The 25,233-nt window shown below is 35.8% G+C and overlaps 1 protein-coding gene and 1 pseudogene across 1 annotated transcript in view; one reads left to right on the top strand and one right to left on the bottom strand.

Annotated features, from left to right (window-relative positions):
• Positions 1–25,233, top strand: part of C2CD6 (C2 calcium dependent domain containing 6) — a 130,660-nt gene that overhangs the window by 53,800 nt on the left and 51,627 nt on the right. The window contains exons 11-13 of the mRNA XM_069474219.1: positions 3,748–3,820; positions 22,067–22,110; positions 23,253–23,549. Of these exons, the coding sequence (XP_069330320.1) occupies positions 3,748–3,820; positions 22,067–22,110; positions 23,253–23,549 (414 nt within the window). The remainder of the gene's footprint in view (positions 1–3,747; positions 3,821–22,066; positions 22,111–23,252; positions 23,550–25,233) is intronic.
• On the bottom strand, positions 2,359–3,335 carry LOC138383692 (vacuolar protein sorting-associated protein 26A pseudogene; annotated as a pseudogene).

The raw sequence follows: 25,233 nt of genomic DNA on the forward strand, positions 1-25,233 counted from the left end.
TGAGGAACTTCCAAACTGTTTTCCATAGTACCTGCATCATCTTACATTCTGTCCAGCAATGTATAAGGATTCCAAATATTCACTAATACTTGTCATTTTTAGTTGTTAAAAATTATTATTGTAGCCACCTTCATCGTTTGAAGTGGTGTCTCATTATGGTTTTGATTTGCATTTCCCTAATGACTAATGATGTGAGCATCTTTTCATGTGTTTTACTGGTCATTTTTATATCTTCTTTGGATAAATATTTATTCAATTCCCTTGCCAATTTTTAAATTGGGTTATTTATCTTTTTATTATTTAGTTGTAAGAGTTCTTTATATATTCTGGACATTAGACCCTTACCAGATATATGAGTAAGGTTTAATATTTAGAAATATAATCTAACCTATACATTTTGACCTAGAAATAAAGGATTCATAGTTCTCTCAGTAGATAGATAAAACATTGACTAAGATCATAGTCCTAAAATGGTAGTCATAACAAATTTTAATTTTCATATCTTTTGTTGCCTCTGTGGTATTTGGGCAGAGGTGTGCTGTTATAAGATGAATTGATTAGTATTCGTTAACGCAGAATTAGTATTTTAGGGGACTCTTCATTAAAGGGACTATGAACTTGGGTTATTATCAGAAGATTAGTATAAGAGCCCAGTGATTACTTTACCTTATAATTCTCCTTGGAATTTTGTATATATATACATAACTTTTTAAGTCATATGCCATAATGTATTTCTTTTTCTTTCTGTTTCAAATTCTTTATTGTGCATCATGTTGCAAAATTTGAGGCTGGTTAAATACAATTGGTTTTCAAAATCTCTTTGAATATTTTCTAGATTACTACATGCAAGTGACCATTAAAATATTTGGCATTTTAAAATTTTGTAACTCTGAGTAGGCACTTATGTGAAGGAAAACATTACTATTCATAGACATCTACATTTAAAATAGATGTTCCAGCACATGGTACATGGAAGTTTTTGCCAGTAAAGAAGCTGGTTACTGACCATTTTATCAAAGTGCCATAGTAGTAAAACAGTATTAAAGAAATGTAATTTGGATTATTTAGCTTACTCATAAAGTAAGGTTAACTGATGCTGAAATGTATAAAAAATATTGGTACAAAAACCAATGAACCATAAGTTAAAGTATTTTCCATACAGCAGGCTTCATTTTGGTTCCCACACTCCACATTTAGGGTATTTGAGATCAGACTCCATGCATATGAACGGATGCCTGCAACCTTTTTTAGAAACTTCTAAACAAATGACTTGAATTTAGTGTTTAAAAAATTAAAAGCCTGGGTGCAGTTTAAATGTGAGTTTGAACTAGCCAAAGTTCCAGTTTAATAAACATGAAGTTGGCCAGATTTAGATAACTACATGCTTCACAGGTCCCCCTGAATCCCCCTCCCCAGATTTTCCCCTGAAAAGTAAAGAGAATAAATTTGTGAAGTTAAGAAAATGATATTTTCATTCCCATGGCAAAAAGATTCCTTAAGTTGAAATATATGTATGTTTCAAAGTATTTATAGAAAAATTAAATAGTTTTAACAAATTCTAAAATGCTTACGTAAGTTACCTCCACATTGCAGAAAAACATACAGTGGTACTACTGGAAAGTAGTAGCAAAACAGTGACTTAATATGGCAAAAAAATAAAATAAAATAAAAAGGCAGCCACAGTGACATGCCACATAATCCCTTAGGGAAAAAAATTTATATTCACACCAGAGGAGACTTCAAAGAGGATAAAATTCAGGAAGCCGTGAAATGGTACTCAGAAGCACCCACAGCGAGACATTCTGTCTGCATTTCTCAAACACATGTGTAAAACAAATGTAGTTCTCAAAAGTATTGAGATGCCATGTTTTAAATCTTTGCAGGATGTAAGGGCCATTCAGGTTTTCTAATTTTATTTGAACACAAAATATTTAATTTTTTGCATGTAGAGAATAAGAGGTAATCATTAGCATAAAAAGGGAGAAGAAAAGAATTTCTAATTACCATTATGCAGAAAAAAGCAAAATTACAAGTACCAGCCTACTCACATGAAAATCTTTAATGTTTATGCTGATGCATATATGAGTGCTTATCATCAAATCAAAGTGTGCAGTAAAAATAAAAGGCAGCTTAAGAAAGTTCCAGTGTTTCAAAGAAAGCACTTTTTAAATGTATATACATGAAGAACAGTTTGTTATATCATAAAATAAATGCAGCACTGTATAATATAAAGGAAGACTAATATATGTGGAGTTTTGGCCTTTTTCCTCCTTATGTGCTACAACCATCTTTAACCTGCTGAACTTAATCTCAATGGTTATAGGAGTTTTTTGTTTTTCTTTTTTTCTCCTATTCAGTTCACATTTCAGGCTGTTTAACAGATGCCTGTGATTCTGGAGATTGAGATTGCTGCTAAAAGTTTGTTCTCTGTTTCCTCAGTTTTTCAGGAGCTTTTCTCCATAAAATGATCTCCTGCTGCTTGAAGTATCTTCTGTCTTCCTCATCAACAAGCACTAAATTCAAAAAGTACCTTACTGAAAATTTTTTGTTCACATCTCTCATTGTTGGAGTTGGGTCATATCCTGCTAAAAATAGTCTTTTTGGAGTTGATTCACCTTTTACTTGTGCACCATCCATTATTTCATATTTGACAATTGTTTCTGTTTCTGTTGTGGCACTGGGTCCAATTCCTGTGACCTCTTTTTTGATCAGTTGTAACTCCATATGTTATATTTTTATTCTTACTAACAAGTAAATTTTTCCAATAATCACATCCTTTAAATGATACTTTGATTTATTATATTCAAATTCTTTATGTAGACAATCTTCAGTGCCCATTTTTGTCTTAATAGAGTTGTTAACATCAGGATAGGTGGCAAGCTGGTGAAGAATAAGATCATATTCTTTTACCAAGTCTGTCAGTCTTCGTACTATTGTCACTTGAAATACCTGAAGTGGACATTGGCACCAATGTAAGATTCATATGGCTTTGCAACTTGCATAAATTCAAAATTATAACTTCTGCTCTGAGTCAGTTCTCCAGGTAGGGCTAGTTCTTTCACTAGGTTTGCAAATTCGTGAGTATTACTCTTGTCCTTGAAAAGTTCAATTTGACCTACAAATTTTATTCTAATTCCTTGGTGCTCCAGCCTCTTTCCAGATTGCTTAAAGGTTAGTTTTACCTTCCCTGAAACAGATTCTCCATCATAGAAAAGATAATGTTTTTCTACTTTGCCATCTTCAGTTTTCATTTCTGCCATTTTCCTGGTTTCTCCATCATTAAGGCCAATATCAATCTCATGAATTGGACCAAAAATGCCTCCAGGAAAGCTCATTGTCAGCACCACTGCCGCCACCTCCGCACCCCACCCCCAACTTCACTCCTTTTCACTAATGTATTTCAATTAAAAAGTTATCTGTTTCCTAGAAGTGTCCTATCATGCCCCCTGAAATTACAATATTATGTAATTTATCTTATAATGTTTATCTCCCACATAGTCATCATTCAAATACTCTGTCCATAATTGGATATCCTTTCTCTGGAACATCAACTCCTAGCTAGGGTATGTTTCTCCTTAAAATAGTGCTTTTTGGATTGTTTTTCTCAAAAATCCCATCTCTTTCTTGTCTTCTGCCAATTTGGGGAGGAAAAGTGTATTGTATTTAAAGAAGTTATGATGGAAGAGAAAAATGTTGGCAATCTTTAAACATTTTCTGCAATATATTTCCCTTTTTTTTTACTTCTAGGAAACTAATGTGAGTGAGGTACTTGAAAGCTCAAATAAATCTGAAGAAGAGCTTAAAAGTATTGAAACATTAGGTAAGAAACTAATTTTATTTTTGTCTGTTTATTAAGATAATTAAAATAAAGGTGGCTATATCACAAAAAGAAAATTAGTAATTTGCTTTAAGTGGATTTCATTTTTATTAGGGAATAACTATGCATTTCACTATAGTTTTGGTATAGTATAAGGCTGCAGTGCCTCACCCCTGGGCCCCGGACCAGTACCAATCTGTCTGCAGCCTGTGGAAGTGGGCCGTGCATTAGGAAGTGAGCAGTAGGAGAATGAGCTAAGCTTCATCTGTATTTACAGCCACTCCCCATTGTTCACGTCACTGCCTGAGCTCCACCTCCTGTCAGATCAGCGGCCTCATTAGATTCTCATAGGAGCTCGAACCCTACTGTAAACTGCATGCAAGGAATCTAGGTTTGTGCTCCTTATGAGAATCTAATGCCTGATGATCTGAGGTGGAGCTGAGGCGGTGTTACTAGCGCTGGGGAGCAGCTGCAAATACAGATTATCATTAGCAGAGAGGTTTGACTGCACAGAGACCATACTAAATCAATGGCTTGCAGACTCATATCAGTGAGTGGCAAGTGACAATTAAGCTACATCTGGTGGCAGGCTTTATAGTGGCAAGTGAGTTGATGTACTTCAATTGTATAGCTGCATCTGGTGGCATCCTCTAAGTCAGAATCTGACAGTTAGTTTAGTCCACATGTGCCCTGCCCGTTATTTTATTTACCACTTCTGTTATGTCTCTTTCCCGCACTGCACACTTGTCTCAGTCACAGTTTTGGTAAGGCCACAAGCTAACCCTAGCAACAATGAGTAAAAAACAAACATCACCGGAGAGCTTCTTGGAAAGGGGGGAAAGACCCAATGATGAGACAGCAAGACTCTAAGACTGCCAACAAAATGAAAGCTGCATTTAAAAGAAAACACCAAGAGTCCTACTTAAATTATGGGTTCATTGCAACAGGTGATTCACATTCTCCAAGCCCACTTTGTATAATATGTGGAGACCAGCTATCCATGAAACCTTCAAAATTGCTTCTCCACATGGAGACCAAGCACCCTGCATTAAAAGACAAGCCTTTGGAGTTTTAAAAAAACAAAGAAACAAAAAAAACTTTGAACATGAAGAACAGAAGCAATTATTGAAGGCCACCACTTCATCAAATGTGTCTGCACCGAGAACATCATTCTTAGTGGCTAACCACATTGCTAAAGCTAAGAAGCCCTTTACCTTGGTGAAGAGCTGATTCTGCCTGCTGCTAAGGACATTTGCCATGAACTTTTAGGAGAGGCTGCAGTTCAAAAGGTGGCACATGTTCCTCTTTCAGCCAGCACCATAACTAGATGAATTAATGAAATAGCAGAAGATACTGAGGCACAATTGTTAGAGAGGATTAATGAGACACCGTGGTATGCAGTCCAGGTTGACGAATCTACTGATGTTAACAATAAGGCAACGATACTTATTTTTGTGCAACATATTTTTCAGGAGGATGTGCATCAGGATATGTTATGTGCACTTTTGTTGCCAACCAACACCACAGTTGCAGAACTAGTCAAGTCTTTGAATGATTACATGTCAGGAAACTGCATTGGTCATTTTGTGTTGGTATATGCATGGACAAAGCAGCTGCGGTGACGAAACGGCTTTCTGGTTTCACTATTCGGATCAAGGAGGTTGCTTCTGAATGAGTCCCTGCTCTGTGTCATGCATAGAGAAATGCTGGTTAGCCGAAATATATCACCTGAACTAAATAGCGTTTTGCAGGATGCAATTAAAATCATCACTCACATTAAAGTACATGCCGTTAACTCACATCTGTTCGCGCAGCTCTGTGAGGAGATGGACGCAGAGTGCCCGTCTTCTCTTATACACGGAAGTGAGATGCCTTTCTAAAGGTAGATCACTGGCCAGAGTTTTTGAGTTAGGCTAGTTGCTCCAGAGGTTTGTTTTAGAAAAACAGTCACCACTGACAGCACATTTCAGCAACACAAAACTTGCTTACTTTTGTGACATATTCAACCTGCTCAACGAATTCAATCTGTCACTTCAGGGGAGAACCACAACTGTGTTCAAGTCAGCACATAAAGTGGCTGCATTCAAAGACAAACTGGAATTATGGGGGCAACGTGTGAACACTGGGATTTTTGACAGGTTTTAAACATTAGCAGAGATTTTGAAAGAGACTGAGCCAGGGCCTTCTTTCTCCCAGCTGGTGCATGATCACCTATCTCAGCTTTCAAAAGAGTTTGAACATTACTTCCCAACCACAAAAGACCCCCGAACTGGGAGAAGTGGATCTGCGACCCATTTGTGAATAAGTCAGGTAAATCGACTTTGTGCTAGAAGAGAGGATCAACTGCTTGAGATTGCAAATGATGGTGGCCTTAAAAGTATGTTTGAGACAACTTCAAATATCCATATGTTCTGGATTAGAGTCAAGGTGAAATATCCTGAGATTGCCACAAAAGCACCAAAAAGCCTGCTTTCATTTCCAACATCCTATCTTTGTGAAGCAGGGTTTTCTGGGTGACAGCAATGAAAACGAGATTATGGAGTAGACCATAAGCAACACGCTTTAGGTGTCACTGTCTCCCATCACCTCTCAATGGGACTGTCTAGTTGCAGGAAAACAAGCTCAGGGCTCATACTGATTCTGTATTATGGTGAGTTGTATAATTATTTCATTAGATATTAATATGTAATAATGTAATAATAATAGAAATAAAGTGCACAATAAATGTAATGCACTTTAATCATCCCTAAACCATCCACCCCTATTCCTCCTCCCCGACAGTCAGTGGAAAAATTGTCTTCCATGAAACCGGTCATTGGTGCCAAAAAGATTGGGGACTGCTGGTATATGGTATTTCTTTTGTAACACTTCCAAAGAAAAGACTTAGATCCTTTTATGAGTTTTTATTTAAAAAATTTTAATGCTCCTTTACACTTTTAAGTACAAGAAAAACATTAAATTCTTAACTATGATCTGTGAAAAGATATTTTTGTTAAACATTGTGAACTGTAGAGCTATTGGGCTCTTTTATATAGAGGGATGTTGGTGTGGGTGTATGTGGGTGAGAGAGAGAGAGAAAGTGTGGCAGGGAAAGAAGGAGACGAAATCAAATTAGCATTAAATTTGAGAACTTACCACAAATTATCAGTAATAGATTTAATTAATGGACCGTTCATGCAGTCTTTTTTAAATCTCTCAAGAAATCCACTAAGAAAGCAAACTACAGTATAATATTATACTTTAAAATACATAATATCTTTAAAGTCTTAGATTCTACAAGTGTGAAATAAAGATTTACTGTTAAGACTTTTGCCACAGGTTAATCATCTTTCTTCTGTACTTCTATTTATGTGGCTACGTCAGGCTTTTGATATATCCATTTGCTAACTTCTGGGAATCTACCAGCCTAGCAGAGCTATTGCTCTTTAGCTTACTCTTTACTTAAAACATTCAAATTTTAAATGTAGGATAATCATAGTGTCCTTCAATAACACTGGGAAGAGGGAGGGGTAACCTCTCTTGTTCACTGGTGCTTGCCTTTGTTTTTCTTTTACTTTTTTTCACTTATCCAAGGTTTAGTTGCATATATATTTACAATTGTCATATCCTTTTCATGTATTGATCCTTTATCATTATATAATGACATTCTTTGTATCTTTTTACAGTTTTTAACTTAAAGTTTATTTTTTTAACATAAGTATAGCCACCCCTGCTCTCTTTTGGTTTCCATTTGCATGAAATATCTTTTTCCATCCCTTCACCTTCCACCTACATGTATACTTAAATCTACAGTGAGTCTCTTGTACATAGAATATACTTGGATCTTATTTTTGTGTCTATCCAGTTACTTTATGTCTTTTTTTGTGGAATTTAATCCATTTACATTCAAAGAATTAATGTGATATACCAAATTAACAGTATGAAGGTTAAAAACCTCATAATTATATCAATAGATATAGAAAAAGCATTTGACAAAATTCAACACCCTTTCAGGATAAACACCCTCAACAAACTAGAAATACATAAAAGCCATATATGAAAAGCCCACAATAAACATCTTACTCAACAGTGAAAAACTGAACACTTTTCCTCTAAGATCAGGAACAAGGCAAGAACGCTCACTCTTGCCACTTCTATTGAACATAGTGGCAAGAACAACATAGAAGCCTACTTGGCAATTAGGTGAGAAAAAGAAATAAAAGGCATCCAAATAAAAATCAAAAAGGAAGAAGTAAAATTATCTTCGTTTATGGATGACATGATTTTATATGTAGACAATCCTAAAGACTCCACACAAAAAAATCCTGTTAGAACCAGTAAATGAATTCAGTAATGTTGCAAGATGCAAAATCAACATACAAAATTTAGTTGCATTTCTATACACTAACAATCAACTATCCAAAAAAAGAAATCAAGAAGTAATTCTCATTTATAATAGCATTGAAAAGAATAAAATAATTAGAAATAAACTGAACAAAGGGGGTGAAAGACTTGAACACTGAGGACTGAAAAACATTGATAATCAAATTAAAGAAGAAAAAATAAAGGGAAGGATATCTTGTGTTCATGGATTTGAAGATTTAATATTGTTAAAATGTTCCTACTACCCAAAGCAATCTAAATTCAGTGCGATCTCTATCAAAATTCTAATGGCATTTTTCAAAGAAGTAGAAAAAACAATCCTAAAATTTATATGGTACCACAAAAGATTCTAAAATAGTCAAAAAAATCTTGAGAAAGAACAAAGCTGGAAGTATCATACTTTCTAATTTCAAAATATATTACAAAGGTGTAGTAATTAAAACAGTGTGGACTGGCATAAAAACAGACATACAGACCAGTGTAACAGAATACACAGCCCAGAAATAAAACCATACAAATGTGATCAACTGATCTTTGAGAAGGGTGCCAAGAATACACAATGAGAAAAGAATAGTCTTTTCAACAAATGGTGCAGGGAAAAATGGATAGCCACATGCAGAGGAATGAATTTAATACCATAAACAAAAGTCAACTCAAGATGCATTAAAGACTTAAAGGTCAGACTTAAAACTAAAACTCCTAGAAGAAAACCCAGGAGAAAAGCTCAGTGACACTGGTGTGGGCAATAATTTTTTTTTTAAAAAAATTTAATAGATTTAGGGGGTATACCCTAAATGAATTCCATTACTTGTATATATTGTATGGTGGTGAAGTCTTTTGGTGTACCCATCACCTGAGTAGTGTAAATTATTCCCCATAGATAATATTTCATCATTCACCCTCTCCCACCCTTCTCCCTTGTCAGTCTCCAATGTTCACTATTATCATTCTATATACCTTTGTGTAGTCATAGTTTAGCTCCCACTTATAAGTGAGAACATGTGGCGTTTATTTTTCAGTTCCTGAGATACTTCACTTAGGATAGTGGCCTCTAATTCCATCCAAGTTGCTGTAAAAGTTATTATTTCATTCTTGCTCATCACTGAGTCATACTCCATGTTATATATATACATTTTCTTTCTTTTTTTAAACATTTCAATAGATGTAGGGGGTACAAGTGGTTTTTTGTTGCATGGATGAATTGTATAATGGTAAAGTCAGGGCTTTTAGTGTACCCATTGCCTGAATTGTGTGGGTTTGTGTGTGTGTGTGTGTGTGTGTGTGTGTGTCTAAATACAGACACCACATTTTCTTTATACACTCAACAGTTGATGGGCACTTAGGTTGATTCCATATCTTTGCAACTGTGAATTGTGCTGCAATAAACATACAAATGCATGTGTCTTTTTGATATAATGACTTTGTTTCCTTTGGGTAGATACCCAGTAGTGGGATTGCTGGCTTGAATGGTAGATCCACTTTTAGTTCTTTGAGGAATCTGTACTGTTTTCCGTAGAAGTTGTACTAATTTATATTCCTATCAACAGTGCGTAAGCATTCCCTTTTCACTGCATCCATGCCAGCGTCTATTGTTTTTTGACTTTTTAATAATAGCCATTCTGACAGGGTTAAGGTGATATATTACTGGCTTTAATTTGCATTCCCTTGATCATTAGTGATGTTGAACATTTTTTTTCATATGTGTTTTGACCATTTATACATACGTTTATTTTAAATGTCTTTTCATGTCATTTGCCCCAGTTTTTATTGGGGTTATTTGGTTTTTTCTTGCTGATTTGTTTTAGTTCCTTGTAGATTCTGGATATTAGTCCTTTATCAGATGTATAATTTGCAATTATTTTCTCCCATTGTTTGTTCACTCTGTTGATTATTTCTTTTGCCGTGCAGAAACTTCTTAAGTCTCATTTATTTTTTTTGTTTTTGTTTTTGTTGTATTTGCTTTTTGTGTCTTAGTCATAAATTCTTTGCCTAGGCCAATGTTCAGAAAAGTTTTTCCTAAGTTTTCTTCTAAGATTTTTATTGTTTTAGGCCTTACATTTAAGTCTTTAATCCATCTTGAGTTAATTTTTGTGTATAGTGAGAGATGGGGATCTAGTTTCATTCTTAGGTGGCTCTCCAATTTTCCCAGCACCATTTATTGAAAAGGGCATCCTTTCCCCAATAGATTACATGTTTTTGTCTGCTTTGATAAGTTGGTTGTAGGTGTATGGTTTAATTTCTGGGTTTGCTATTCTGTTGCATTGATCTATGTGTCTACTTTTATACCAGTACCATGCTGTTTTAGTTACCGTAGCCTTGTAGTATAATTTGAAGTTGAGTAATGTGATGCCTCCAGATTTGTTCTCTTTGTTTAGAATTATGTTGGCTATTTTGTCTATATTTTGATTCCATATGAAATTTAGGATTTTTTTCTAATTCTGTGGAAAATAACATTGGTATTTTGATGGGAAGTGCATTGAATCTGTAAGTTACTTTGGGTAGTATGGACATTTTAACAATATTCCAATCCGTGAGCATGGGAAGTTTCTACATTTTTGTATGTCATCAGTGATTTCTTTCATCAGTGTTTTATAGTTCTCATTGTAGAGATCTTTCACCTCCTTGGTTAACTATATCCCTAGGTGTCTTTTTTTTTGCAGCTATTATAAATGGTATTGAGTTCTTGATTTGATTTTCAGCTTGGCTGTTATTAGTATATAAAAATACTACTGATTTGTGTATCTCAATTTTGTAACCTGAGATTTTGCTGAATTTATTTATCAATACTAGAAGTCTTTTGGAGGAATCTTTAGGGTTTTCTAAATATAAGATTATATCATCAGCCAGCACAGTGGCTCACAACTGTAATCCTAGCACTCTGGGAGGTTGAGGTGGGAGGATCGCTTGAGGTCAGGAGTTTGAGACCAGCTTGAACAAGAATGAGATGCTGTCTCTACTAAAAATAGAAAAAATTAGCCAGGTGTGGTGGCATGTGCCTGTAGACCCAGCTACTTGGGTGACTAAGGCAGGAGGATCCCTTGAGCCCAGGCGTTAGAGGTTGCAGTGAGCTATGATCATGCCATTGCACTCTAGCTTAGGCAACAGAGCAAGACTCTGTCTCAAAAAAAAAAAAAAAAAAATCATTGGCAAACAGGGATAGTTTGACCTCCTCTTTTTTAGTATAGGTGCCCTTTATTGTTTTCTCTTGCCTGATTGCTCTGGCTAGGACTTCCAGTACTATGTTGAATGGAAGTGCTAAAAGTGAACATCCAAGTCTTTTCCCTGTTCTTAGGGGGAATAATTACAGCTTTACCCCATTTAGTATGGTATTGGCTGTGGGTTTTTCATATACGGCTTTTATTATTTTGAGGTATGTTCCTTCTATGCCTGGTTTATTAAGGATTTTTATGAAGCGTTGCTGGATTTTATCAAATGCTTTTCCCTCATCTGTTGAGATGATCATATGGTTTTTGTTTTTAATTCTGTTTATGTAGTGAACCACATTTATGGATTTGTGTATGTTGAACCGTTCTTGCAATCTTGGCATGAAACCCACCTGATCATGGTTAATTTTTTTTTTTTTTTATGTGCTGTTAGGTTTAGTTTGCTAGTATTTTGTTGAGGATTTTTGCATCTATGTTCATGATTTTTTTATTAATATTACTGATTCAATCTTGCTGTTCACTATTAATCTATGTAGGGGTTCTATTTCTTCCTGATTTAATCTTGGGAGATTGTATGTTTTCAGGAATTCATCCATTTCCTCTAGGTTTTATAGTTTGTGAGTATATAGGTGTACATAATAATCTCTGATGTTTTGTGGTATCAGTTGTAATGTCTCCTTTTTCATTTCTGATTGTGTTTATTTAGATCTTTTCCTCTCTTGGTTAGTGTAGCTACTGGTTTATCAATTTTGGTTATCTTTTCCAAGAGCCAACTTTTTATTTTGTTGATCCTTTGTATTATTTTTTTGTCTCTGTTTCATTTAGTTCTGCTCTGATTTGTGTTCTTTCTTTTTATCTGCTAATTCTGGGTTTGGTTTGTTCCTGTTTTTTTAGTTCCTTGAGATGCATTGTTAGGTTGTTAATTTGTGATCTGTCTACTTTTTTGATGTAGGCATTTAATGCTATAAACTTCTGTATTAGCACTGCTTTTGCTGTATCCCACAAGTTTTGGTATGTTGTGTTTTCATTTTTATTCTTTTTAAGAAATTTTTTAATTTCCATCTTTATTTCTTCATTGACCCAGTGATTGTTCAGGAGCATGTTGTTTAATTTCCATGTGTTTCTGAAATTCCCCTTTGTATTGATTTTTAGCTTTATTCCACTGTGATCTGAGAAGATACTTGATATAATTTCAAGTTTGAAAAATGTATTAAGACTTGTTTTGTGGAACAAAATGTGGTCTTTCTTGGAGAATGTTCCATGTGCTGATGGAAATAATGTATATACTGTAGTTGTTGGATGGAATGTTCTGTAAATGTCTTTTAAGTTCATTTGGTCTAAAGTCAAATTTAAGTCCAATACTTCTTTGTTGATATTTGTCTTGAGGATCTGTCTAGTGCTGTGAGTGGGATATTGAAGTCCCCCACTATTAGTGTGCTTCTATCTATCTCTTTCTTTAGGTCTGGTAATCTTTGTCTGATGAATCTGGGTGCTCCAATGGTGGGTGCATATATATTTAGGATCATCATATCCTCTTGCTGAATTGATCCATTTACCATTATATAATGACCTTTTTTGTTTTGTTTTGTTTTTGCTGTTTTTACTTAAGTTTGTTTTATCTGATAAGTATAGCTACTCCTGCTTGCTTTTGATTTCCGTTTGTGTCTTTGATTTCTATATGTGTCTTTATGGGTAAGGTGATTTTATTGTAAGCCAGATGTATTTGGATCATTTTTTTAATCAAATCTATGTCTTTTCAGTGGAGCATTTTATCTATTATGTTCAGGGTTAATATTGATATGTGAGGCTTTATTCTTGTCATATTGTTAGTTGTTTTACAATTTGTTTCTTTCTTTTTCTTTTTGTCTTTGTGGTTTGCTGAACATCTGTCATATTGCCATGTAATTCCTTTTTCATCCTCCATTGTGTGATTGTTTTATAAGACCTGTGGGTTTTATATTTTCATGTATTTTCATGATGGTGAATGTTAACATTTCATTTCTCTGTTTAAGATTCTTTTGAATATTTCCTGTAGGGTTAGTTTAGTGTCTGGGAAATACTTTATTTCTCCTTAATTTATGAAGCTTATTCTGGCAGGATATAAAATTCTTGGCTCGCAGTTTTATTCTTTCAGCATTTTGAAAATGCTATCCCATTCTCTTCTGGCCTGTAAGGTTTCTTTTGAGAAGTCTGCTGTTAGTCTGATGGAGTTTTCTTCATTGATTTCTCTTGCTAATTTTAAAATTCTTTCTTTAACTTCAGCTTTGGTCATTTTGATTATAATATGTCACAGTGAAGTCCTTTTTGTAATTTATTTGCCTGGGGATTGTTAGGCCTCCTGTATCTGAATGTCTAACTCTCTTGCTAGTCCTTGGAAGTTTTCATCAATTATTTTCTCAAATGGGTTTTCTAAACTTTTTAATTTCTCTCCCTCCTCAGAAATACTGATAATTCATAAGTTCAGTCACTTTATGTAGTCCCAGATGTCTTAAAAGCTTTACTAATTATTTTTTATTCTTTTTTTCTTATTTTTGTCTGACTGGATTATTTTAAAAGACCTGTGTTCAAGTTCTGGGATCCTTTCTTCTGCTTAGTCTATTCTTGAGCTTTCAAATGTGTTTTGTATTTCCTTCAATGAATTTTTCAGCTCCAGAATTTGTGGGGTTTTTTTTTTCATGATAACTATCTCCTTGGCAAATTTCTCATTGATTTTCTCATTTCTGAAATGATTTTTTTTATTTCTTTGTATTGATTTTCAGATTTCTCTTGCATCTCATTGAGCTTCTTTAGAATTAATGTTTGGAATTATTTTTTCTGGCATTACAAGGAATTCTTTTTGATTGGGATCCATTGCTGGACAATCGTTGTGGTCCTTTGGTGGTGTGATGTTTCCTTGCTTTTTCATGTTTTCTGTATCCGTCCATTGATATCTACACATTAGATGTAGCACTCGCTTATTCCAAAGTTTTGAAATTGCTTTTGAAGGGGAGAATTTTTTTCTTGAAGATGTATGTATTTTGTTGGTTGAGTAGGACACTTTGGCTTTGATTTTGGCTGCCTGTGGTAGTGTAATTTTTGTATGATTTCTTAGGCAGTACACAGGCTCAGTGCTATCTGTTATTTCCTTATTGGCTTAGGGAACAGTTATTAGTTGAAGCTGTGGTGAGGTTTTGGTAGGGACTTGCACACCAGCCAAGCCAGTCTTTGGGGCCCAGTGGTGGAAGTAGTGGGTGGCCTGAGTATGCCTAATTTTAGGCCCCAGAGCAGCTTACTCTAGCAGTGATATTAGTGTGTCCTGGGGAGCCAATTCTTGGGCCTTCAGGTGGCTTCCTCAGAAGGTAGTAGTTGGAGCAGAGAGCTAGGTGTATGAATGGCTTCTCAGGTCCCTGAGCAGCTGGTATGATGTGGGAGGTGGCAGTAGCAGTGGTGGAGCCACCCACTAGGACCCAAGTGGTCTGTGTTGGTGTTACTGGTAGCTGCAATAGATTGGGCAGGCTAGTCCCCAGTCCCGTAGCCTGTAAAAGGGTGGTGAGTATTGTCCTAAGTGTGCTTAGGAGAGCTTTGTCTTGCCCTCCCTTGCCATGGGAGTGGCAGCTGCAGCCACTTCACTTTGAACTTAGCCTGAGGGCAGGGCATGGTGCTGGCTATGGGCTTGTAATCAAAGACAGCAGGGCCCCTTTCAGACAAGCAGCATGAGCAAGAATCTGTGGGAAGTACTGTCTGCTCATGTCTCAGTCTCACAAGAGCCCATAGCAGCATAATGGGGTTTGTCCTAGATGTGTATAGGAGAGCTTGGGCTCCCCTGTCCCTCCTAAGCTAGGCGGGGCTGCAGCAGCCCAAGGGTGGGTGCTGCCAGCTTTAAACTTCCAAAATGGTGCCTTAGGCTTTTGACCAGAGAGGGTGGGGCTCTTCTCAGGCAGGCTGCACTGGCAAGAAACTGTGGGGAGTGCAGTTCACTTTAGACTTGGTCCCATAGCAGCTAGCTGCAGATGGTGGGCACCATCCCAGATGAGTGCTGGAAAGCCTGGTCTCCCTACCCATCTCCAGCCAGGGGCTGTAGCCTCATTACTTCAAATTCAACCTGAGGACATGGTGCAACCCAGTATCAAACTCCCAAAATGGTGCTTTGGATCTGTATTCAGAAAGGCTAGGGCCCCACCCAGGCAAGCTGCATGGCTAAGAAACTGGAAAATGCTGTCTGCTCATGTCTCAGTCCCAACACCAGCCCACAGCAGGGTGGTGGGGACCTTCCCAGGAGTGCGTGAGAGTGTCTGGGCTCCTCTATCCCTCCTTGGAGCTATTCAGTGACTGCAGGTGTACTTGCAGTTCCCCAGTATGTAGGCTTTCAGAATGGTGCCCAGCTCAAGCTGCTCTAGACTCAGATACCTGTGGGAGTCTGCTTGGGTTCCCTTTCTGGAGCACCATCTCTGAGCAGTCTCCAAGCAGCTCCCTATGTTAGATCTGAGATCTGCATGGGTTGGGCAGTTCTCTTGCAGGCAAGATTGTAAAAGCTTGCATTGGAGAACGGAGCCCCAGGGGCTTCTCTCTTACTGTTTCCCCGAATCAGGAGCTTCTCCCAGCTCTTAGCCAGGCCCCAGCTAGAGAAGTTGGCTGGAACCCTCTCCTTACCCACTTTTGGTGCTTCCCATCACTTCCCTGGTAAATTCTAGCAATCTTTCCTAGATGATCTGTTCAAAATGTTAGAATATGTTTACTATTCTGATTCCTGTCTGTGGAGGAGGCATATACTACCTGTGTCTAGTTGGCCATCTTGATCCTCTCTAATTTCTTGACTAAGACACCAAAAGCAAAGGCAACAAAAGCAAAACAGGTAAGTGGAACTATCTCAAACTAAAAAGCTTCTGTGCAGTAAGGAAACAATAGAGTGAAGAGACTACCCACAGAATGGGAGAAAATATTTGCAAATTCTGTATCTAATAAGGGGTTAATATCCAAAATATATAAGGGACTTCTTCAACTCAGTAGCAAAAAAAAAAAAAAAAATTAACCCAATTAAAAATAGGCTAAGCTCTAGAATATACATTTATCCAAATAATATATACAAATGGCCAACAGATATACGAAGAGATGCTCAATATCACTAAACATCAGAGAAACACAATTCAAAATCATAATTAGATATCATTTCACACCTTCTAGGATGGCTATTACCAAAAAATAAAAAAAACAAGTGTTGGCAAGGATGTAAAGAAATTAGAAGCCTTTCGCGCTGTTAGTGGGAATGTAAAATGGTGCAACCACTTTTGAAAATAGTGTGGAGGTTACTAAAAAATGACATATAGATACACCATGTCATCCTGCAGTCTCACTACTGGATGTCTATCCAAAAGAATTGAAATCACCTCAGAGCAATATTTGCACTCCCATGTTCACTGCCATGCTATTAACTATAGCCAACATGTAGAAACAACCTAAATGTCCTACCACAGATGAATGGATAAAGAAAACATGGTATATGCATACCTCAGAGACATTATGGGTTCAATTCCAGATTACCACGATAAAGCAAATATCACAATTAAGCAAGTCATACAAATTTTTTGGTTTCCTAGTATTTAAAAGTTATGTTTATATTATACTATAGTATATTAATATGCATATTAATGAGCACTAGCATTATGTAAAAAACCCCTGGGTATATATCTTAATTTAAAAAATACTTTATTGCTAAGAAAAATGAACAGTCCTCTGAACATCTCAGTGAGTGAATAATCATTTGCTGGTGGTAAGTCTTGCCTTGATGTTGATGGCTGCTGACTGATGGTTGCTGCAGGTTGGGGTGGCTGTGGCAATTTCTTAAAATAACAATGAAGGCCTGTAATCCCAACACTTGGGGAGGTCAAGGCACAAGGATCGCTTGAGGCCTGGAGTTAAAGACCAGCCTGGGCAACCTAGCAAGACCCATTTCTACAACAAATTTAAAAAATTAGCCAGGTCTGGGGGCATGCACCTAGAGTACCAGCTACTTGGGAGGCTGAGGAAAGATCTCTTGGGCCCGGGAGTTTGAGCTGTGATCATGCCACTGTGCTTCAGACTGAGCAATGGAGTGAGACCTGATCTCTTTTTTTTTTTTTTTTTTTTTTTTTTTTTTTTTTTTTTTTTTTTGAGACAGAGTCTCACTCTGTTGCCCAGGCTAGAGTGAGTGCCGTGGCGTCAGCCTAGCTCACAGCAACCTCAAACTCCTGGGCTCAAGCGATCCTCCTGTCTCAGCCTCCCAAGTAGCTGGGACTACAGGCATGCGCCACCATGCCCGGCTAATTTTTTCTATATATATTTTTAGCTGTCCATATAATTTCTTTCTATTTTTAGTAGAGGTGGGGTCTCGCTCTTGCTCAGGCTGGTCTCGAACTCCTGAGCTCAAACGATCCGCCCACCTCGGCCTCCCAGAGTGCTAGGATTACAGGCGTGAGCCACCGCGCCCGGCCGAGACCTGATCTCTTTAAAAAAAAATTGGAAATTTGCCACATTGATTGACTCTTCCTTTCACAAAAGATTTCTCTGCAGTGTATGAAGCTGTTTAACAGCATTTACCCATAGTAGAACTTCTTTCAAAATTGGAGTCAATCCTCTCAAACCCTGCTGCTGCTTTATCAACTAACTTTATGTAGTACTCTAAATCCTTTGTTGTCATTTCAACAATGTTCACAGCATTTTCACCAAGAGTAAATTTCATCTCAAGAAAGCACTTTCTTTGCTCATCCATAAGAAGAAACTCCTCATTCATTCAAGTTTTATCATGAGATAGCAGCAATTCAGTCATATTTTCAGGCTCCACTTTAAATATAGTTTTCTCGCTATCTCCACCACATCTGCAGTTACTTCCTTCACTGAAGTCTTGAATACACCTCAAAGTCATCCATGAAGGCTGGAATCAACTTCTTCCAAACTGCTGTTAATGTTACTATTTTGACCTCCTCCCACAAATCACAAATGTTCTTAATGGCATCTAGAATGGTGAATCCTATCCAGAAAGTTTTTAATTTACTTTACCAACATCCATCAGAGGAACACTATCTATGGCAGCTAAAGCCTTATGAAATGTAGTTTTTTTTTCTTTTATTTCAGCTTATTATGGGAGTACAAAAGTTCAGATTACATATGCTGCCCATGTACCGCCTATCCCCCCGAGTCAGAGCTCCAAGCGTGCCCATTCCCCAGACAGTGCGCATTGCACTCATCATGTAGGTATACACCCATCCCCTCCTCCCACCTTCCCTACCCTTCCCCCCGAGTCAGCACCTTCAAGGGTGACCATTCCCCAGACGGTGCGCAACGCACTCATCATGTAGGCATACACCCATCCCCTCCCCCCAACCCCCACCTCAATCTGATATCCAATTGGTATCATTCTCAAATGTGCATTTAGGTGATGATCAGGGAAACCAATTTTCTGGTGAGTACATGTGATGCTTGTTTTTCCATTCTTGGGATACTTCACTTAATAGAATGGGTTCCAACTCTATCCAGGAGAACATAAGAGATTCTATATCACCATTATTTCTTATAGCTGAGTAATACTCCATGGTATACATATACCACAATTACTAATCCATTCATGAATTGATGGGCATTTGGGTTGTTTCCACATCTTTGCGATTGTGAATGGTGCTGCTATAAACATTCGAGTACAGGTGTCTTTGTCATACAACGACTTTTGTTCCTTTGGGTAGATGCCCAATAATGGGATTGCTGGGTTGAATGGTAGATCTATTTGACTCTGTTTAAGTTATCTCCATAATGCTTTCCACAGGGATTGCACTAGTTTGCAGTCCCACCAGCAGTGTATGAGTGTTCCTGTCTCTCCGCATCCATGCCAACATGTGTTGTTTTGGGACTTTTTGATAATGGCCATTCTCACTGGAGTTAAGTGATATCTCATTGTGGTTTTGATTTGCATTTCTCTGATGATTAGGGATGTTGAGCATTTTTTCATATGTTTGTTAGCATTCTTATATCTTCTTTTGAAAAATTTCTATTCATGTCATTTGCCCACTTTTTGATAGGGTTGTTTGATTTTTTTCTTGCTGATTTTCCTGAGTTCTAAATAGATTCTTGTTATCAGTCCTTTATCTGATGTGTAGTATGCGATTAGAATTCTAGAAGAGTATGTAGGAAAGACTCTTACAGACATTGGCCTAGGCAAAGAATTTATGAAGAAGACCCCTAAGGCAACCACAGCAACAACAAAAATAAATGAATGGGACCTGATTAAACTAAAAAGCTTCTGCACAGCCAAAGAAACAGTCATGAGAATAAACAGACCACCTACAGAATGGGAAAAAATTTTTGCATACTACACATCAGATAAAGGACTGAAATGTAGTTCTTAAATAAGAGGACTTGAAAGTCAAAATTACTCCTTGATATATGGGCTGCAGGATGGATGTTGTGTTAGCAGGCATGAAAACAATATTAATCTGTTTATACATCTCCATCAGAGCTCTTGGGTGACCAGATGCATTATATGAGCAGTAATATTTGAAAGGAATCTTTTTTTTTCTGAGCAGTAAGTCTCAACAGTAGGCTTAAAATATTCGTTAAACCATGCTGTAAATAGATGTTCTGTCATCAAGGCTTTGTTGTTTCATTTATAGAGCACAGGCAAAATAGATTTGGCATAAATGTTAAAGGCCCTAGAATGGTAAATGAGCATTGGCTTCAACTTAAGAGTCACCAGCTGCATTAGCCCTAACAAAAGAGTCAGCCTGTCCTTAAAGCTCTGAAACCCGGCTTTGTCTTTTCTCTAGCTATGAAAGTCCTAGATGGCATCTTCTTCCATTATAAGGCTGTTTCATCTACCTTAAAAATCTGTTGTTTAGTGTAGCTATTTTCACCAATTATCTTAGCTAGATTTTTTGGATAACTTGCTGCAGGTTCTACATTAGCACATGCTGCTTCACCTTGTATTATACTTTTATGTTGTGGAAATGGCTTCTTTCCATAAACCTCTGTTAGCTTTATACTTTTCTTCTGCAGCTTCGTCACCTCTCTTGGGTTTCATAGAATTGAAGAGAGGTATCGACTTGCTCTGGATTAGGCTTTGGCTTAAAGGACTGTTGTGGCTGGTTTGATTTTCTATCCAGACCACTAAAACTTTCTCCATATCAGCAATAAGGCTGTTTCACTTTCTTATCATTCACATGTTCACTGGAGTAGCACTTTTAATTTCCTTCAAGAATTTTTCCTTTGCATTCACAACTTGGCTGTTTGGTGCAAGAGGCCTAGATTTCAGCCTATCTCAGCTTTCAACATGCCTTTCTCACTAAAAATCATTTCTAGCTTTTGATTTAAAGTGAGAGACATGGAACTCTTCTTTCACTTGAACATTTAGAGGCCATTAAGTGTTATTAATTGGCCTAATTTCAATATTGTTGCGTCTCAGGGAATAGGGGGGCTGAGGAGAGGAAGAGAGATGGGGAACCAGCTAGTCAGTGGAGCAGTCAGAACACACACATTTGTAGATTAAGTTCGTTAAGTTCGTTGTCTTACATGGGCATGGTTTGTGGTGCCCCTAAACAATTACAATAGTAACATCAAAGATCACTGATCACCATAACAGATATAATAGTAATGAAAAAGTTTGAAAATGTGACACAGAGACATAAAGTGAACAACATGCTACTAGAAAAATGGCACCAATAGACTCCTTGATGCAAGGTTGACACGAACCTTCAATTTGTAAAAAAATGCACTATGAAGTGCAATAAAGCTAAGTGCAATAAAACAAGGTATGTCTGTACTACATACAATGGACAATATATCATTCAGCATTAATAAAGAAGAAGATCTTGCCACTTGTGACAACATGGCTGAACCTTGAGGACCTTATGCTAAGTGAAATAAGCCACTCACAGAAAGACAAACGCAGCATGATGCCACTTGTATGAGGTATATAAACACACAGAAACAGATTAAAATGATGGTTGCCTGAGACTTGGGGGAGGGGCAAATGGGGAATTGCTTTTCACCAAGTATAAAGTTTTGGTTATACAAGATGATGAAGTTCTAGAGATCTGCTATGCAACATTGTGCCTATAGTTAACATTACTGTATTTTACACTTAAAATTTTGTCAGCAGGGTAGATATCATGTTAAGTGTTCTTACCACAATTAAAAGGAAAAAAGAGTCATGATGCTAATTGTGACCATAGTAAATTGTTTTTACTAGAATTGCATTTATTTGTATCTCAGTTCTTTATTTTCTTTCTGTCTCTTTTAGGTTTTCCTTTTCTACGTGCTAAATATGTATTCCTTATATTCCCAGGAAAATTTTACAAGTGTTTCAGTCAGCCTGTCTTGAATGGTTCTATTTTCTCTGATTTCATACATCTTTAGTCTAGCCTCTTTTTCCAATCCCAAGCCTATCACTTACCATCTGGCATTTATTTTATTTCCTCTCAGCTTTTACAAAATATAGTCTATACCTGTTTTTGTGTCTTATGTTTGTGAATCTGAAATCTTATCACTTTATGCCTGTTTTCATTTTATTTCCACATTTGTTTTTTTACCACTCCCCCATCTTCCCAGAGATTCATCAGCCTGTTTTTACTAAGTAGTGTTTATGTTTGGATAGCTGCTTTGATTTAAGGTGCTCTTTGTTTCTGGTGAGAAAATTGTAATAGTATTTTATTAATGTTCATACACATAAATAATGTGTTCATTGTTTTATGTAAAATAAAATATTCCTATTAATTTTTAACAGATGCTTTTCCTATAAAGGAAGAAACTAAAACTACTCCAAATGAGGTAAGGGAAGTTGGGAGAGACCTTCTAATAGTCATTATTTTATAAAGGGATGGAATATTTGTAAATGGGAAAGTATTTATAGATAAATGAAAAAAGCACCCAAGAAGTTTTCAATTGTTTCATGGTTATTTCTATTATGGCAATATCTGTACAGTTACATTGTTGAAATAGAGGCTTCAGTGTAAAATAGTAATATTTAAAAATATATTTGGAAATAGGGGACAAAAGGTGTTGAGGAAGAGAAAGGGAAACAAGTTAAGAAAAAAATGTGAAGTTCTGCATAAGATCTCAGAAATGCCATAGACCTAACTGTATTTTTTACTTTCTCACCAAAATCTTTTATCATACTGTAAACTTTGCCCATGGAATAATATTATATACTTTATAATAGAGATCAATAAAAAATAGAGTTCATATAATATAATTTGCTTTTCTGCTAATTTTATAGAAGGTATTCATTCCATAAACAGTGGATCCCCATGTAAACCAATAAAAAGTAAAATGTTCTTTACTGCTTGACAAATACAATTTAATGATTTCCATTCTTGGGTCAGTGGCTCCCAAATACCAATTGAAGAATCCATATATACTGTTTTCTCCAGTTAAGGAAAGAAAAAAAGACAATGTAGAGAATTTTCACAAAGCTAAATTTATTTAGCTTAACAGGCTATCCTTCATTTTATGATATCATTTTTGTACTATTTTGCTATTAAAATTTTCTTTATTTTATTATATAGTTGTGATTTTATGATATTGTTCCTTTTACTATTTTGCTATTAAAATTTCCCTTGTTTCATAATATATTAGTGATAGCATAATAACAGTAAAATGTCATACCCTCAGATTTTTTATTTTTATATAAACCAAAGATGTTGCTGGTTTATAAAATTTGGACCTATGACAACCACTGCTTTATAAACCACACTTTATCATTTTTATAGAAAGTATTCTACAGTCTATGATTTCAGGCAAGTAGAGAATTTCTCATGTCTTTTATTGAAAATGTAACTTACAAATATTAATGGTAATTTTTTATAATAAAGGGTAAGTGTACAACTGATTTTAAGTCATTTTATTAATTTTAACTATTTCATGGTCAGTGGTGATTAATTGGTAGCTTGTTTTATGGCTATATTTTCTAGTTACCGGATAAGCACAATAAGAGAGGCCTGACCATACCAACTTTGAGCCTATTACACCAGGATAATTCAACTGCTGTTTCTCCTAAAAGTGATGAATCAACGCGTCCACCCACAGATACTCCATTGACCACTATTCCTAGAGTGGAAATCACAGAAGAGGACAATATGCCACCTTTATATCCATGCCCATCAGAAGTTGTGCCAGAGAGAAAAATGCAAAAATTATCATTTCCACAAGAAGAAAAATTGAAAGATAGACATCCAGGCATTTTAAAAACAGAATCATCTTCATCAGAGGTAAAGTTGAGAAGTAGCTTTATAAATTCAGAGAGAATAAGAAGGATGAACTTAAATTCATCTCCAACAGAAAATAGGTGGCAAAGCAACTCTGGAAACTTAGCTGAAAGGAAGAGCACACGCTTAGTTTCCCCAGATTCAAAAATAAAAGGTAGTTTTCAAAGGCAAGATCCAAAAGAAGACCTTGAAGTAAAGTGTCTGCCCTCACATCAGAACTATAAGGCTAGGAAAAATAATCTATTTTTTTAAAAAAAATTAGATTGAAATAAATTGAAAATGCATTCAAGTGTCTCGAAGTGGAAATGTGTCTTAAGTATATTAAATATTCCTATCTTATTTATACTGATTAAGTGATGAAGATAAAAACATTTGAAGAAAAAGCAAAGTGATTCGAGATGCCAGTAATACAAAGTAATCTCATAGGTTGGTATAAAATTCAGCGGAAGGTGTAAAAACAATAACAAAATGTAAATTCAAAGATAATGTAAAAGCCTGAGAAGTTATTTCAGTGGAAATTTTTAATCAAACTTATAGGAAATAGCATATATTCTCCTTCTTACAAATAATTTTATAGTTTAAAATGAGAATGATCAGAATGTAAATTTAAAGGTATATCAGAGTAAAGACTTTCTTGAAATGATAGTTATTGTACTTAATTCTTTACATCTAATTTGAATCACTATTACAGGTACCTTCTTAAAGCAGTATAAAAAGATGTACCAGTCAGAGATTAAAGAATTTGAGTTCCGGGAAAGGCTCTGCTTCTAAATACTTCAAATAGCTTGGACATCCAAATCTCTAGACCTATTTTCTTATCTTTTGAATGGTAGATCAGACTTGGTCATTTCTAAATTCCCTTCCACATTTAAAAAGATATAATTTTAGCTTGGAATTATTCTTGATTACCTAAGTCAATATTGCTTAACCAATGTAACTTAAAAAGAAAAACATTCTGTTGAATGTGAAAGTAATACACAGTCACAGAAAATTTTGAAAATGGAGAAAAGCATAAAAAGAAAAGAAAAGTTGTTATTCTACTGCCACATTTAAAAATTTTATTTCCTTTCAGTCTTTGTTATGCATATATAGATTATGTCTTTTATGTGTTTTTAAAATTTGCATCTATATATATGTAATTTCATATTATGCCTTATTGCCTTAACATTATTATAAGCTTGCTACCTGAATTTTCTTAAAAATTTGAAAGATGCAGAACATCCTCAAATATGGATATTCCATGATTTTTAAATAGTTTTCATATTGGGCATTAAGTTTTAAATTAACATTCTCTTAACTGTTTGGATCTGTGATTATCTCCTAATATATTTGTAGAAATGGCATGTTGACAAATTGCTCTCCAGGATTATAACTACTTTACGTTTTCACCAATCGTATTGAGTATTGTTGATCTTTTAAATGATGATTAAAACTTTTTCATGTTCATTAGACATTTTTATTTTCCCTACCGTGAGTAGACAGGTCATGTCATTTGTCTCTTTTTCTCTTTTAAAGACATAGAGATTTTGATTAGGTTTTATGATAGCTCTTTGTAGGATATTCACCACTTGCATAGGCACATCATTTTCAGTTTACCTTTTAATTTCTTTATTAAATTCACTCTGACTTCGAAAATGTTTTATTTTCATTGATAAATGAGTAATTTATTGCTGCATAATGAACTACT

Source organism: Eulemur rufifrons, chromosome 1, assembly GCF_041146395.1.
Source record: "Eulemur rufifrons isolate Redbay chromosome 1, OSU_ERuf_1, whole genome shotgun sequence".
Lineage (NCBI taxonomy): Eukaryota > Metazoa > Chordata > Mammalia > Primates > Lemuridae > Eulemur > Eulemur rufifrons.